The 17348-nt window shown below is 50.4% G+C and overlaps 1 protein-coding gene across 3 annotated transcripts in view; it reads right to left on the bottom strand.

Annotated features, from left to right (window-relative positions):
- Positions 1 to 9700: 9700 nt before the first annotated feature.
- LOC132237347 (CMRF35-like molecule 2) overlaps positions 9701 to 17348 on the bottom strand; it is a 71340-nt gene continuing 63692 nt past the window's right edge. For all 3 annotated transcript variants that reach the window (XM_059701750.1, XM_059701753.1, XM_059701752.1), the window contains exons 3-6: positions 16160 to 16241; positions 14837 to 14949; positions 14000 to 14103; positions 9701 to 10423 (exon numbers count right to left, since the gene is read on the bottom strand). In XM_059701750.1, coding sequence (XP_059557733.1) covers positions 10247 to 10423; positions 14000 to 14103; positions 14837 to 14949; positions 16160 to 16241 — 476 coding nt within the window. In that variant the 3' untranslated portion in view covers positions 9701 to 10246. The remainder of the gene's footprint in view (positions 10424 to 13999; positions 14104 to 14836; positions 14950 to 16159; positions 16242 to 17348) is intronic.

Raw genomic sequence — 17348 nt, 5'->3', positions numbered from 1 at the left:
CTCCCCCCCCACCACCACCAAAAAGAGAGCCTGCTGGAATTTTGCTTGGGATTATTGGGTCTGCAGAGCAGTTTTATGGGAAGGGGAGACTAGACATCTTGACACCCCTGAGACTTCTAATCCATGCACACAGCTTAGCTCTTCATGTCTTCATTTCTTCTCTGCTTTCTCTCACCAATGTTCTATAGTTTTCAGCATACAAATCTTGCACATATTTTGTTAAATTTCTACCTAAGTATTTCATGACTTTGCTGTTATTTTAAATGTTTCTAGCTTCTTACATCTTAGTCAGAAGCAGAACTCAAAACTCCCATAAATCTTGCCCAGGCTGGTGTGGCTCAGTTGGTTGGAGTATTGTTCTGTACACCAAAAGGTATGGTCAGGGAACATACCTAGGTTGTGGATTTGATCTCCAGTCAGAGCACATACGAGAAGCAACTGATCAATCTTTCTCTTGCTTCAATATTTCACTTGCTTTGATCTCTCTCTCTCTCTCTCTCTCTCTCTCTCTCTCTCTCTCCTTCTCTCTCTCTCTCCCTCCTGTCTCTAAACCAATTTTAAAAATATATTCTCAGATGAGGATTTTTTTTTTAAGTCCCATTAATCTTCATTTTACTTTCTGGCCCATTTATGCTCCATTTTGACCCCTTCTTCTCACTTCCTTTCTACCTGAAGAAATGGTTCTTTTTCTTTTTTTCTTTCTTTAAACCTTATATCAAAGGGCAGGCACCAAGAAATCTTTACTAATTCTTCTCAGCACATGCATATCAAATGTCCTCATCTTTTAGCTTGCGCTAACGTGTGGTTCAAGTTCCTGTTCTGCCGGGGCTGACCAGCAGACCCTGAGTGACGGATGAACAGATTGCTCTGACACGCGTTTCTGTGAAAGAGAGGGCTAAGGGACTGTTCTACTTTAGAAGTAAAAAGCAGTCCTGTTCATCTGCCTTCTTAGGCTTCCATTGTCACAACAGCTTGAACTAAAATTAACCTTTAGATACAATCAGCAGGGCAAGTATCCTTGAAAAAGTATATGCTTCTACAAGGTCGGGTCTTTAAAGACTAAACATAGAGATTCCAGCAAAACACCCCGGGGGATCGGACTTGTTTGGAAAAGTCAAGGCAGGGGCTGCTGGCTTCAGCAAGGTCCCCTCAGAGGCCCCGACCTTTCAGAGAATCCTCCTTACAGACCTTCCAACCAAGTCCAGTGCTTCCCCACACTGTTCCTCATATCCAAGCACAAGAATATTTGTGCACCACCCCATCCCAAGCAAGAATCCCTCCTTTCTCTTTGCTAAATCTGAGTTCCCAGTTACCTGCCACCTCTTCCCCTCGGTCATTATATCTGAACGTTATCATTCACCAATGCATGCATTTAACCGCCGTGAGTGTGCCAGTCACGGTGCTAAGGATCTCTCTCTCTCTCTCTCTCTCTCTCTCTCTCTCTCTCTCTCTCTCTCTCTCTCTCCCAGTATTCCCAGAAATGATGGTGACCATTGCGGAAGCCTCAGAACCAGGAGCTCAACTGCACACATGAAGTGGTCCTCATGTCTAACTTTGGCTGAAACTTCACAGCTGCCTTTTCAGAATGCTTGGAGATTGCCTGGTCAACCCCAATGACAGCTGTCCCAAATAGATGAGCGTCCTCGCCCTCTGTCAGGTCCTCCATTATCCTCTCACCCCCAATCTAGCCAACCTCAGCAGCTAGAGAAGAACCACAGTCTGGTCAGGACCATGGCCAGCGCCCAGCCTGCAGGGGCCTCAGGAAAGGTGCAGCTGGAACCGCTGGCCTGGGACCACTCAGACTATCAGGGCAGCCATCAGCCCAACCTGGGAAAACCCCTCCAGCCCTGCTGAGAAGTGGGCTCCAGAGAGTCATTGGTGGTGTCCACCCAGCCTTGGCCACCAACCTCAGATAGCAGAGCCCACAGATGTCGTTTTCTGATGAGCAGCCCTTTAAGACTTTCCCAGTTCCCTCTTTGGTCTTGTCTTGATTTTACTTGATCACACCTTCCTAGATCCAAATCCCTGCCTTCAAGCCCCAACCTCGCTCTTACCTCGGACCCCTTGCAGACTTGGCTTTCTCTCACCCCCTCTCTGTATTTATACCTCTGTATTTGTCACTGCCTGGCACTTCCAGTTGAGGCGATTACCTATTCTAATTGAGGACCTCAGCTCTTGTCCAAGGCCAGTGAGTCCACTTTCAGGGCCGGGAATCTCTGAGGAGGTGAGTGGTAGAGGCAGGGACCCAGGCACTGAACCCGGTACAAGGCATCATAGGGCTGGACATAGCATAGGGCCTCTCACCTGCTGCCTGCTTGGGTCAGGGCCGGTCCAGATTCTGGCTGGAGAAAATGTCTAACCCGGGGTCACCGTGTGGGGACTGGAAGGCTGAGTGAGACAGAACCTGGAGTACAGAGTAGGGGTGAGGCACCCAGGCTTTGGGTTATTCTGCTGTTCACTAGCTAGGTGGCCTTGGGCGAGTTTCCTAACTCTCAGTCTCTGGCTGTGTAAACTGATGGCACATTGTTAAGTGCTGGGAAAAGTAGCTGATATTACTTTCCTCTTAATAGACATTTTTTCAAAAATCTATCTTCCTCCTACCTATCTTCATCCCCAAATTTCATTTCCTTTTCCAAGATGGCCTCTCTCTCTCTCTCTCTCTCTCTCTCTCTCTCTCTCATTCTCTCCCTCTCTCTCTCTCTCTCTCTCTCTCTCTCTCTCTCTCTCTCTCCAGTCCCTAGGAACTTACTTTCTCACCTACAGCTTCTCTCATCCTCTCCAACAACACCCCCAGCACCTTTCCCCCATATTCACACGGGCACAGTCTCACCTGCTCTGAAGACACCTCGCCTGTCTCAGAGTCCCCTTCCATTGCTGCGCTTTCATTGCCAGGTACCATGTTTTGCTATTCACACTCTTCACCTGCTTCTTTGAGTCTGACCCCTAGAAGTTACCCATGGCCTCCTTCCAGCCCTCCTTTCCTTGGCTTTCCTGCTGCCTGGGGCATTCTTGACACTGTGTTCATCATCCTCAACTCCTGTCCTACCCCCGACCCATGCTCTGCCTGCTCAGTCCTGCTCTGCCCCCCGGAGACTCTCCTCTGGACCCCATGACCCAGGCTCCCTGCCCATTGGCTTACTGCTGGGTCTAAGCAGAGGGGGAGATTGGCGAGTTCAGACAGGACTGCTCCTCTGGAGCCACAGCTCCTGCAGGTGCCCCTTTTCCACAGCTTCAGCGACACTGCTCCCTCCCTGTTCTTCCAGGTCTGGGTGTTAGCAGCTCCCTGTCTTTAGGCATCACCACCCCCTGCTGCTCTCTGTCCTGCCCGTGCTCTGTCAAGACCCGGTCAAAACTGATGGGCACTTGGACCCTTCTGTGTGTGCACCTGCTCCCGGAAGGGGACCTGGCCTCCCATACCCTCTCCTTTTCGGTGTTTATTCTACTCTTCTAGAGGAACGGACAGTCCAGAGCACTCTTCCCAGGGACACATTCACTTCCTCCACGCATCTTTGCCAAACACTCACCATGCCCGGGCACTACGCAGGGTCCTGGAGAGGCCAACAAACAGGAGAGGCACCTCCTCTTGTCATTGGCCCTGGCAGCGGTGCTGTGATTGTAAATCTGTAGCAGCTGGATCCTCGGAAGTCAATACCCTGGGTTTTAGGAAGTAGAGTGAAGCCCTCAAATGCATCATCAGAGAGTCTGGCACATACCTGGCCACCTCGGCCAAAAAGGCACATTCAGGCATCTCGTCTGAGCATGAGCTGAGGAGTCAGGATGCCCACCAGGGTGGAACTGGGGACCCCGGCTCTGACCCCAGAGGTTGCATCCTGAAGATTGCTCTTGCCATGGCTGGGAGCACAGTGTCTTAAAAATGAAAGAGGGTCGTTAGAGAATCACAGCCTTTCTGAGGAGAAAGAAAACAAGTTTCTCCGGGGAGAGGCTGGTTCCCCCACCAGCACCATGTGGACCCCACATGGTGGCACTGTTTCCCCACAATGCCCGTGCCTGGGTGCCGTCACCAGTCCCTTCCCGGCACCCCATCCACCAGGAAGTGAATCCTGAGGCCAATGTGCGTCAGGGCCGCCCTTCCGCCCTTCCGCCCTTCCGGACAGCCTCTGACCACAAAACCCTTTTAAAATTAAGTTTCCGAGACGTCAGCAGGAGTGCGGGGTCATCACTTCTGCCCGGATTGGAGTAGAAAGCAAGAATAGTTCTAGAGACAAATCATTGGCTTCAAGATTGGATCATTTTCCCAAAAATTTTAAGTAGAGACTTAAAATTACAATTTAGAAACATTAGAGTTTTTGCAGACCTAGTGTTGGCATTGTAAATATCAAGCTCTACCAGCGCTTCATTAAGTAGATGGCAGACATCAGGGTTACCAGCAAGTAGTCACTCAGCAGCTGACACTCTACCTTCAAGCCACAGGCAGTCAATCGCCTGCCACACTGAGGGGAGGCACCCCCAGAGGGAGATGATGTCTATGGTAAGAATAACTATGTTAAATGTGTTCCGCATTTTAGAAATCTTTTAAAAACTACATTGAATTCATTTTTACGTGAAAAATATATAAAAATTTACTCTTAGAAGGTGGAAGTTGTCCATAAGTCAACCACTTAAAACACATGAGCATTTATTGAGTGCTTACTATGTGCTAGACCTTGTCTTACACACTTTAATGTGTTCCATCATACGTATTAGGTAATATTGTGACTAAGATCCAGAGAAATGAAATCCCTTGCCCAGGACCAAACAGCTAGTGCAAGGTGGCAGTTAGATTTAGATCTGAGTATTCTGGCTTCAGAGCCAGTCCTGTCAACAATTTCTCTGAGTGAAATTTCTTCCCCAGAGATAATTGCTAGTACTGTTTTGCTGTATGTTCATTTAGTCTTTTTTCTATGGTCACACACAGAGACACAAGCACAAACAAGCTCACACTAGATATATTATTTTGTGACTTGCATTTTTTTCATGTAATATATCTGGGTCATCTTTCCATTTCAACAGAATTGGTTTTATTTCACTTTTGTAATGTCTACATAATATTCCTTAGTGTGGATATTGCCTAATATATTTAATCAGCCTCCTATCTCTATCTCTCTATATAAAAGCCTAAGTGACCAAATGACTGAACGACCAAATGACCAATCGACCAGTCGCTATGATGCGCACTGATCACCAGGGGGCAGCTCCTGTGTTGAGCGTCTGCCCCCTGGTGGTCAGTTCACTCCCATAGTGGGAGTGCCACTCAGCTAACCAACAGGCACCAGAGGTAGGGCTCATGGCTGGCGAGCACCACTGTGGCAGCACAAGCCTCTCTTGATTGGGACTGACTGGGCGCAAGCCCACGGCAGTTGCAGCAGGGCTGGGATGAGTGGAAGTGGCAGGCAGGAGCGGCAGGCGGCGTTGGACGGCTGGTTTCCGCCCGATCCGCACAGGCCACACCAAGGGACCCCAGTGGTGCACAAATCCATGCAATGGGCCTCTAGTTTATATATAAAAACCTAAGCGACCCACTGACTATTTGGTAGCTATGACACGCACTGACACCAGGAGGCAGACGCTCAATGCAGGAGTGGAAACCACAGGCATGGAAACATAAAACAGACTGATGAATCTCAGGGAGAAGGGGGAAGGGGGGAGGGTGGGAAGAGATTAACCAAATATTTTATATGCATACTAGAGGCCTGGTGCATGGATTCATACACTGGTGGGGTCCCTCGGCCTGGCCTGCAGGGATCGGGCTGAAACTGGCTCTCTGACATCTCCCAGGGTTCCCGGATTGTGAGAGGGCACAGGCCAGGCCAAGGGACCCCACCGGTGCATGAATTGGGCCTCTAGTTAATAGATATTAAGAGAGTTGACTCTTGCAAATTGTGATAAGCATAACTTATATTTCCTTACATTCAAATATTTGGAGAAAATATATTACTAGCATTGGTTATTTTCTTGCTTTTTTTAAAGACTGGCTTATTGATTTTTAGAGAAAGAGGAAAGGAGAGGGAGAGAGAGAAACATCCATGTGAGACATCGATAGGCTACCTCTTGCACGACTTCCATCGGGGACTGAACCTGCAACCCAGGCATGTGCCCTGACAGGGAATCGAACCGGTAACCTCCTGGTGCAGGGGGCAATGCTCAACCAACTGAGCCACACTGGCCAGGGCTGGCATGGGTTATTTTCACATGACACTTACTAGCATCTCTTAAAATGCTAATGTTTTGTGGAGCATTGGGAAACAAATTGAAATACTTCAAAAGCTGTAATAAGCTTCGGTTTGAGAGTTCCTCCTTTTGTGTCACAAGGCCGTGGTCATGCAGCAGAACCACCTGTAGCCAGTCTCCTGCCCCACATCGCCAGCCCATCCCCACACACTCAAACATCACAACTCCTGAAAGACAAGACTAAGATATCAGGCAACAGAGAGGCAGAGGACCCACACTTTCTGCAGCCTCAGGCCCAGCATGTTGATCTCTACATTTTTGGCCCGAGGGGACAAGACTTCAGTGGGTGGGCAAAGGATTGATGAGCCAGGAAAATTGGCTCACGGAGATGTGAGGAGATAGCTACCAGATGTTGACAGCAAGATACATGGGGACTTTGAAAATGTGCCCATCCATCAGCTTTGTCAAATCTAAATTTTTTGCTGTATTTGAAAATGAAGAAAAGAAAAAGAGGAAAAAATAGTTCAGATGGGGGGGGGGGGGCTTGTTATCTCTTACATTCTGTTAGATGGAAGTTTACTAGTAAAGCATACTTATGTAACAGCAAAATTTATATATAATGCCATGTGTTAGTTTTCTTCTGTTGGTCCCGCTATGTTACATAAATCTCTAAGTGATAGAAACCTAGTGTTTTTATATGCATTTTTTTGGGGGGGGGGCATTTGAAATGCTTAAATTCATATATAGAGTTAGATTTTTAAAAAAAAAATAGTTTATTGAGTTTTAGAGAGAGAGGAAGGGAGAGGGAGAGTAAGAGAGAAACATCAATGAGAGAGTAGAACATCAATTATTACCACCTGCATGTCCTTACCAGAGATCAAGTCTGCCACCTCTGCACGTGCCCTGACCAAGAATCCAACTGGCAACCTTTTGGTGCATGGGCATATATGCCTAACCAACCATCCAACCATTCAACCATCCAACCAGTAGCTATGACATCCACTGACCACCAAGGGGCAGACACTCAACACAGGAGCTGCTGAGCTGCAGTGACTTGGCAGCTGTGGTTCTCGGGTGACACACCCGGAACCAGAGAGGAGAGAGCCCGATTCTGGGGGGTGTCACCCTGTCACAATATGGGGCCCCTCGGGGGATGTCGGAGAGCTATTTTCAGCCCAATCCCTGCAGGCCAGGCTGAGGGCCCCCCACCTGTGCACAAATCCGTGCACTGGGCCCCTAGTTTAAATAAAACATTGCAGACATATCTGAAGCCCCTTTCCAGCATACCAGGTATGAATGTATTCAGTTGAGATTTGCATTTCTTTGAACACTAGTGAAGTTAAACATTACTTATATGCCATTGGTTTTTAAATTTTCTTGTTTGTGAATTTCTTACCTATAACTTGCCAATTAAAAATGGTTTGGCCTTTTAATGATTAATAAATTCTGGCTACTAACCCTGTACCAGTTATATGCATTGCCAATGCCATCTCCCTGTCTGTGCCTCATCCTTCCTTTTCTTCCTGGTGTCTTCCTTTGTACTCAAGCTTTTCATATGAACCTAGTCAAGTATCTTACATTCCCCACCCCCACCCCTTTACAGTGATGTCTTGCTGAAGAAGTCGTCCTGCATCCTGAAGTCATAAAAACTCTTATATTTTTATCTAAGCATTTTATTGTTTGGTGAATGACATTTGGGTTTAGAATTGGTCTTTGTGTAAGCCATAGGTAGGAATCTCATGTTCTTTTCCTATCTCATGTAGATAGATAGTTGCGCCCTCCCCCTGGGGCAGGGGAGCAGGAGAAACCCAAGCTCTCTTATCTGAGGCCACTGGTTCATTGGGAATCTCTCCTCTAGACTCCCAGCTGAGTCAACCACACCCCTCCATCCCCTCTTGGCTCCTGGAAGCCCCTATCAGAAAAAGCTATGATGCCCCCTACCCTCCCAGCACCTTTAACATCCCTCCAGCTGTAGCCATGATTACTTTGTATTGTCATTTTTTTTTTCATCTATCTACTGTGTACATGTGTGTGAACATGCACACACTGCAATGAATTCTTATGGGACCAGAGACCTAGAAGCATTGTGGTTTAAACCTCAGGATCTACCATTGACTAGCTGGGTGGCTTTGGGAAGTTACCTAATCTCTCTGTGTCTCAACTTCTCCATCTGTAAAATGGGGGAGGTACTGATCCAAGAGGGATGTTTAAGCCGCTAACCCGTGCGGAGGGATGCAGCCCAGAAGAAGCACTCCATAAATGCTGGCTTACCAGAGTGATTCTCTGTATCCCCGATCCTGAGCAGTGTCTGGCAGTTGGCAGGCACCCGTGAGAACTTGTCCAGTGAATATAATTATAGGAGCTCTAGTCTGAGCACATCCTTTGGGTTTTGTTCATTTGTGAGGAACATGACCCCTGGATGGCTACTGAGGCTGCGGCCAGAGCAATGCCAGCAAGAAGCCCACGTCGGGGAGATGGTGGTGAAGGGGGGCTTCCTCATGGGTTTGTAGACTGCAATACAGACCCAGACAGAGCGCTACCAGGAACCTGGAACTATGAAGGAGCAGAGGTCAATGAGGTGTAATTAATGCCAATGACCTTGTCAAAGCCCAGTCAGGTGGGAGGTCGGGTACAGCCATGGCCCTGCCTCGCGCAGTCAGACCTGGTTGCAGGAGGAGGACTCGGTGGGAAGGGCAGTGCTGAGCACCGAGGAGCCAAGGTGATGCTCAGATTATTTGCGCCTGCCATGCTCCCTGCCTCCCTCACCCCTGTGCCTGGCCCTTCAGGTCTGCGTGACCACACTCCCCTGGAGCCTCAGACTGGGGACAGACCGTGTCCTCCAGGCCGGGAACCTGGGAGAAGGTGATGTCACAAGCAACAGTCAGCCAAGAACAGACCTCATCCTCCCACACCAGCCTGCGGACCTCAAGCCCCCACCCCTCTCTCCCTCCCTTCCCTCCCTTTCTGGTCCTCAGGTTCCATCCTGTGGGCAAGGCTGAGGTCCCATCATGACTGAAGGTGAGCAAGGTACTGATGGAAAAGTTCCAAACCAGCCACCTGAGCAGGAGGCAGCGAGCTCCCAGTCCTGGGAGAGATGGGAGCAGAAACCGCCTGACACTGGAATCTCACAGAGGGGTCTGGGGTCCCCGTTGGCTGTTGGATTCGATGACCTTTAATGTCACTCTTGAGAAATGATGAATCTGTGATTCCAAGTCATCCTCCCCTTAATGCGGCAGGACACAGCCTTTCTGCCCACAGGCCCTGGAGTTCTGGGGCTCAGGGTTCCCCTTCAGGGCCTGTCTCCAGAGGGCCCTGTGGGCGTGGACTTTGGGAAAGCAGGCACCTCACTAACCCTCTGTCTGCCTGAGACGCAGTGGGTGGAGGGGTCGCGGTTTCCAGGGAAGGCAGAGGAGCCCTGGGCAGTTCTGATGAAGCTGTGTCGGCCACAATAGGAAGGGACGCTCCCCTACCACACCCTGCCTCGCAAGGGCAAGGCTGAGCGGGACCCCTGAGCAGTGGGCACTGAAGTGTCCTGGCAGGGCCGTGCGTGAGGATGGATTAGAATCAGGAGGCCAAGAAGGAGGAGGGGAGCTGGGGTGGCAGATAGAACTTTCCAGCCGGGCCTGGAGGCCCTGAGAGGACAGTTATGGGAGGGGCTCTCACAGGGACAGTCTCCAGCAGAGGAACTTTCCTAACCGTTAGGATTTCATAGCCTGGTCAGGAAGGAAGTGAGACCAGAGAGGGGGGTGAAGATTGGGTTACTCAGAGGCTCTGGGTCCCAGGCCCTCTCCAGTCAGAGGGGAGTGGGCAGGTATCCAGAAACCCCTTGGTCCCCGTCTGCCCCGCCACCCTCAGACTCGAAGCTTCTCTTCTCTGGGTGAGAATGCTTTTCCTCCTTTGCTCCCCCTTCATCTCCTCTGCAGGAGAGATGGCCCTTGATGGTTTGGGACCGTCTCGGCCACAAGAAGTCGCCCGTCCCTGGGAGAGCAGCCCTGTGCCTCACACAGGTGCTCACTGCGAAGTGACTTCTGCCTGCTGATCCTGGGCTCCTCCTGGGCAGCCGGCTGGGGTGCAGGGCTCAGTTTTTAGCGATGCTGGCATATTCCACAGCCAGAAGTGGGTCAGGTGTGGGCCTCAGGCCGGGGCGGGTGTTGATGTAGATGGGGTCCTCGAGGCCGAAGGGGTCCAGGCAGGTAAATGAGGCGTAGTGGATGTCCCCAGTGTCCTTGCCAGAGCCTAGCTGCTGGTCGGAGCCCTGGGGATCAAAGACAGACAGATGTCCACTGTATGGATCACAGCGGGGAGTGGTCAGGGGCCCCCGGGTGTCCAGAGCTGTGCCGAGGATAGGGACAGGGACAAGGTATGGGACAGGGTGTGGGTCCTGCAGGAACTCTGGCGATGGCAGAGGCAGCAAGGACACCTTGACTGAACATGATTAGAATAAGGAAGGTGAAGAACCAAGATGCCGGTGTAGGTAAACATGGTACTCGCAGCCTCCCACAACCACATCACAATTATAACTAAAATACAGAGCGACCGTCATTCAGAACCCCAGAAAGCTGGGTGTTGGAAGTCCTACAATTAGAGAAGTAAAGAAGAAAGCACATTGAGTCTGGTAGGAGGGGCGGAGGTGTGGAACAGGCTGGTTCAACAGACACGTGTAGCGTGTTTTTAATCGGGAGGGATATCTTGGCTGTGGAGGCCTCTTGTGAGAAGCCTCACACCAGACCCTTCAGCTCAGGTTTCCAGTGCGGGGAGGAGAAGCCTCCTTAACTTTGGGCTATAAAAACCAGTGGGGATTGTGGCTGAGTGACACGGAGGCTGCTGGAGTCCCTCATAAAGGGCCAGTGCATGAACTTACTTGGACTTGCTGGGGTAATGGCTTAGGGGGATCCAGGGACATACAGAGAGGAACAGAATTGTCTGGCATTGGAGGAAGAACTCGGGGGTAGCTTTCTCCCAGATAGGGGTGCTCACAAGGTTCATTGTTCCTATGCTGAGACCTCCACGGTCACAGAGCTGACTAGCAACCACATCTGAGTCTCCATCAACCTGGTTTACACTGTTTCGTCCACCCTGGTGATTCCCTGAGACCCTGCCTCATCCAATTTGCCACCCTACTCAAGCTGTTTGCAGCTTCTTTTCCATATGATTGACCTGTCCTGGCTCAGGCTTTCCTAAAATCTCTCAAACAATCAGCAGTTGGTGTCAGCATGCCTCATATTTATCAATAAGAGGTCCAAGACCAGGCACTAGCAGCAGCCTGTCTTGCTTCACAGCTTGGCCTCTCCTGGCTACTTAAAAGCCCAACACAAGTAGCAGCTATCTGCAGATCACTCTGTAGTTCCTGGGGGCAGTGGGGGTGGGGGTGGGGGGAAGGCAAGCAGTGGCTGACTTTGCACCTCCTGAGGCCCCAGAGCCAGTGTACCCAGTGGACATTTTCATACCACAACAGATTACAACTCTACACACCCACGAGTGACACACTAAGGGGCAAACTCAGTGAACACCAAAGCCCCACTGAAGCAAGTCCTGCTCCATAGGGGTATCTCCTGCACAGCAGCTCTTCTGCTGTAGTCACAGTGGGTCTTTGCAGACAATTGGCCTGGAAGTCAATTCCTCTCAGCAACGCCAAGAGCAATCAGGGCTCAATTATAACAAGACCATGCACACAGCCCACACAGGGGTGACCTAGAGTGCCTGGCTCAGATGACCGGGGAGGCTGAGCCACTGGGCCCTACAGGACACCTACTACACAAGGCCACTCTACCAATTCCAAGAGACATAGTAGCTCTACCTAATACATAGGACAAACACAGAGAAGCTGCCAAAATGCAGAAACAAAGAAACATGTCACAAATAAAGAACAAAATAAAAAAATCTCCAGAAACAAACAAACACTAAATGAAATGGAATCAAACAAACTACTAGATACAGAGTTCAAAACAATGGTTATAAAGATGCTCAAGGATCTTAATGAGAGCTTCTAGAAACTTGATAATTTCAAGAATCTAAATGAGAATTTTAAGAACCTTAGTGAGAACATAAAAAAAAAAAAACACATGAAAAAGGACCAGTCAGAAATTAAGCCTGCACTAACTGAAATAAATAATAATTCACAGGGATTCAACAATAGAGTAGAGGACACTGAGAATCAAATCAGTGACTTGGAATATCAGGAAGCAAGAAATACCCAGTCAGAAGAGCAAAAAGAAAAAAGAATCCAAAAATATGAAGACAGTGTAAGGAGCCTTTGGGACAACTTCAGCATACCAACATCCTCATTATGGTGGATGCCAGAAGGAGAGAGAGAGAGCAAGATATTGAAAAACTATCTGAAGAAATAATGACAAAAAACTTCCTCTATCTGGTGAAATAAATAGTCTTGCAAGTTCAGGAAGTGCCGAGAGTCCCAAACAAGAGGAACCGAAAAGAGGCCCACACCAAGATACATCATAATTAAAAGGTAAAGATTAAAGACAAAGAGAGAATTCTAAAAGCAGTTAGTTACCTACAAGGGAGTGCCCATATGACTGTCAGCTTATTTCTCAACAGAAACTTTGCAGACAAGAAAAATTCAAAGTGATGAATAGTAAGGACTTACAACCAAGATTACTCTACCCAGCAAAGCTGTCATTTAGAATTGAGGGTCAGATACAGAGCTTCACAGACAAGAAAAAGCTAAAGGAATTCATCACCAACAAACCAGTATTACATGAAATGTGAATGGGTATTCTTTAAGAAGAGGAGGAGGAGGAAGAGGAGGAGGAGGAAGAAGAAGAAGAAATATGAACAAAAATGGTAATAACTACATACCTGTCAACAACTGAATCTAAAAATCAAAAGAAACAAGTAATCTAATGAACAAAATAAACTGAGGAATAAGATAGAACCAGAGCCATGAAACATGGAATAGTCTGACAAATCTCAGAGGGAAGGGGGGTGGTGGGGAGAGATTAACCAAAAAATTTACATGCAGATATGATTTACTATGGACACAGACAATAGGGTGGCAAAGGCCTGGGACAGGGTGGGAACAGGTGGAGGGGGGCAATGGGTGGAAAAAGGGGGACATCTGTAATGCTCTCAACAATACAGATATAAAAGAAGAAAAGAGAAAAGGAAAGAAAAGAAAAGAAAAGAAAAGAAAAGAAAAGAAAAGAAAAGAAAAGAAAAGAAAAGAATAAGGAAGGCTACACAGAGTGCAGTCCGGTCAGAGGGCCAGCAGTGCCATCTCAGTCCCCACGCAGATCTATTAACCCAAAGTCTCCAGGGGTGGGACCCAGAGTGGCTGAGCCACTGGCCATCATGACCCAGCAGATAAGTTGGCATTAAAAGCTGTCTCCCACAGAGGGAAGCTTGGTCAGTCAGCTTCTCCCTCCCTCTCTGAGGGGTTTGAATTGGGAAATTTGGGGAAAGAACATGCATAGACAAGGCATTAGGGGCATGACCAGTCACAAGTGAGTCCAGAAACTGTAAGTAAACAGAAGCCAGGAAGTTGGAAGAAGAAGAAAAAAAAAGGAGGAGGAGGAGGAGGAGGAGGAGGAGGAGGAGGAGGAGGAGGAGGAGGAGGAAGAGGAAGAGAAGGAGTGGCAGCAGCTCAGCCGGTGTTGCTCAGTGGTTGAATGTCAACCCATGAACCAAGAGGTCACCAGTTCTATTCCTGGTCAGGGCACATGCCTGGGTTGTGGGCTCGATCCCCAGTAGAGGGCGTGCAGGAGGCAGCCGATAGATGTTTTTCGTCAATGTTTCTATCTCTCTATCCTTCTCCCTTTCCCTCACTCTAAGATCAATACAAATTAAAAAAGAACAATAATGAAAATAGAGATACCCAGGAAAGCTGAGAGTCCCTCTGACGTGCGGGGGGATCCGTCCGATGCACAGTCTTATCCTCATGGGTGGAAATGCCATGGATGTGATGGGCTTTGCCCTCACCTGTGAAAAAACAGGTTTAAAGGAGAGACCTCTCTCTACCTCTCTCCTGGCAATTCGGGTGACGCTGGAGGACCTGGCTGGGTAGAAGGGACCCTGCCTGACGGGGGAGAGCCTGGGCTTGGCTGGGAAGTGCCATCCTATGGGAGGTCCTGGGCAGCCAGCACAGATCAATGCCAGAAAGCAGACATTAGTGCTAAACTAGGAAGCAAGTCCGATTGGCTGTCTGCATCTAATTTGCATCAAACCATTAAACTTGATCAATTCTAGGTCCACAGACACATCACTGGGTATGTGGTTACTAAACACAGCATGAATGTGCTGAACAAACCAACAAAAAGCAAGATAGGAATCACCAAAGGGCACGAGGACAATCATCTTGCACAAAATGCCGTAGATTTTACACGTGCTCAATGCTGAAACTTAGAACTTGGAGACTAAAAAGTGCTCCAAGTGCTTTTAGGAAGGCGATGTTTAAATGTGATAGCGACGATGAAAAACGCAATGCCACAAACCAGAAAGGCCTTCAGATCAATTTGTTTTAAAATCCTGAACTACAAAATGATGATAAAATATCTGGCCTCAAATGGACACTAGAATACCCAGCGGTAGGCAAGATGGCGCTGGCCTCTCAGCCTGTTGCCTCGTTGGTAACGGGGCATGAGCCTGTCTCCGGGCTCGCGGGCACCTCCCATGGGCGAGCACTGGGCGGTGCGCTCAGCCCCAGCGGGTTTACCTGCCCTGGCTCGTCGCCGTTGCCAGAAGTACAGGATCACCAGGAGGGCCAGCACCACCAGCAGCAGGAGCACCACCATCACGCTGAGGATGACATTGCTGTGGCCTGGGGGGCTTGGGAACAAGGACCAGGCAGGTGAGGCGAGAAGGCGCCAGGCTTCTGCAGGGAACTCATCCCTCCCCAAGCCTGTGGTCTGGACGCTCCTGCTGAGCTGGCCAGGAGACAGCCCCAGGCCAAGGTCTCTGCCTATCCCCCCTCTGGGCCTGTTTCCTTCCTCCTCTGTAAGCAGGTTTGCCCTGACTGCGTGCTGTCCCCTATCTGGCCTTCGGGGCCCCTGTTTTGGGATCTGTGCTCACCGCTCCGGCATCCTTCCCTCAACTGCTCTTGGTCCCAGCCCCTCACCCTCAGCCCTTGGCTGAGAGATGCAGTCCGCTCTCGGAGAATACGGGTGTCCTTTGACAAAGAGCTCTGCACACAATAAACGCATTCTCATAGGCCCTGTCTTCAGTCAGAGGAAGAAAAGGTAGACTTTCTCACAACACAGCAGGCTCCCAGCGAAGGTGCCTGGCGTGTCAGGTGTCGTGGGGCGAGGCAGCAGCTCTGGGGACACCGACTACTCAGCCACACTGACCAGCACCCTTAGTGTCTGCTGCAATGCCTTGGAGATGGAACCGGAGTTTGCAGGGGCTCAGGATTTGCATGACAGAGGGTGGAGAGAGGGTGGGCGGACAGAGGTGGGAAGAAAACCAGCCCTCAGGCCAGTCTCAGGGCCTGGGGGCCTGGGAACCATGCGGCAGAGGTAGAGGGGCCAGGCCATGGGCTGTGGTCACTGCGATGAGCCTTTGCCTGGACCCTGTGGCTCCCCTGAAAGGAGGAGACGGGCTGGAGCAGGGAAAAGGGAAAAGGAGCAGGCTGGGCACTGGGTCCTTTGTGTCCCCAGAGGCTAACTTGCCAATGTCTGGAGACATTTTCGGTTGCCTGGGTGCCTGGTACAATGGGTACCTGGGGGAGGTGTGTGCTATTACTGGCTAGTGGGTAGAGGCCAGGGATGCACAGGACAGCCCCTCCCAACAAAGAATTGTCTGGCCCAAATGCCAATAGTAGCAAAGGCAGCAAACCCTGTCGTACGGCGGGAAAGTTACTGACTCCATTTTGCAGATGAGAAAACTGAGGCTCGAAGAGGTAAAGTGACCTGAAAAAGGCCCCATTTCATCCCCCTGAGAGCCAGGTGTCCATGGAAACGTGTAGTTGGAGGTATCTGGCACAGCTGGCAATGGATGGGAGGGAATGGAGGTATAAGAGGACAGGGAGGGGGCACAGTACCTGTCAATGACAGGGCTGATGGCTAAGGTCCCGGCTGTGGTCCCGGTGGTCCTGGTGGTCCTGGCGGTGGACGGGGTTGGAGCTGTGAGAGACGACAGTGAGGGGAGCACTCCTCTCTGTTTGCCCCACACTCCAGGGCTCGGCCTTCCAGCCCCAGCCCTGGGCGGGAGGAGCCCACACATGGCCTGGACCAAGCAAGGCCTGAGAAGCACCGCATGTCCTGCAAAGGCACGGAGGTGGGCAGTGCCCTCAGGGAAGCGGCTGTAGAGGAGACATCATGCTGTCGCTTGTATGCTGGCTGTATTCTATGGTCTCCTCTGTTTCCATTGTTTTTTAGCGTGTTGTGCATGTTCAACCTATAATACCGCCCTCCTCCCCTCCAAACCGTTTTCCCTCCCCTGGATAAATTCCTGCTCATCCAAGCAGGCCCCTGTAGGGCCACCTCCTCTGGGGAGTCCTTCAGGCAAGTCCATACTCCTGGCCTCACCAGCAACCTGGCCCTCTCCCTCCTCTGGGCCTCCATCCTACAGGCCTCCATTATGCCCCCACACCCTGCATTATAACCTTTTATTTATATGTCTCAGGGTTCCATTCCCCTTCCAGGGCCTAGCCCCGTGCCCGACATGCAGTGGGCAATGAGCCCAGGCTTGGGCAGAGAATGACCGAGCAGCTGCTGTGTGTGCCAGGCCCCCAGCTAACCGAACAGCTGGACAGGCTCGGCAGCCAGGCGGGGTCTTCGAAGGTACTGTTTAACCCTTGACCATCACGGGGAAATGCAGGGGGGCTGTGCACCTCTGAAGCTTTCACAGGCATATGGGGGAGGGGCCCAGGGTTAGGAGGAGCCTCAAGCTTCCCACTCTGAGACTGAAGATCACTCATGTATCAGGGGCGGGTGCAGGGTGGGACCCAGGCCCCCTGAACCCTCGGCCCCTGCAGCTACCAGCCTCACCCCGAATCCCACGTCTGCTCACTGTGTGTGCCCCCTGCCTGTCCGCAGTCCCTGAGCCCTCACAGTGACCTGTGACCCGCCTCAAGCACAGCCCTTGGAGAGAAGGTGGGATTAGGGTCAGGGGAGGGGTGCCCGGAATGGACCCATAGTCAGGCTTGCCCAAGCCGGAGGCAGCTCGGTGATGGGTACGAGTCAGCGGGGAGCCCTGTGAGCAACAACAAGTGTTCGGAGAAGTGTGTG

The sequence above is a fragment of the Myotis daubentonii genome, chromosome 6 (assembly GCF_963259705.1).
Source record: "Myotis daubentonii chromosome 6, mMyoDau2.1, whole genome shotgun sequence".
Lineage (NCBI taxonomy): Eukaryota > Metazoa > Chordata > Mammalia > Chiroptera > Vespertilionidae > Myotis > Myotis daubentonii.
The sequence above is the reverse complement of the archived record's forward strand: the minus strand, read 5'-3'. Positions and strand labels throughout refer to the sequence as shown.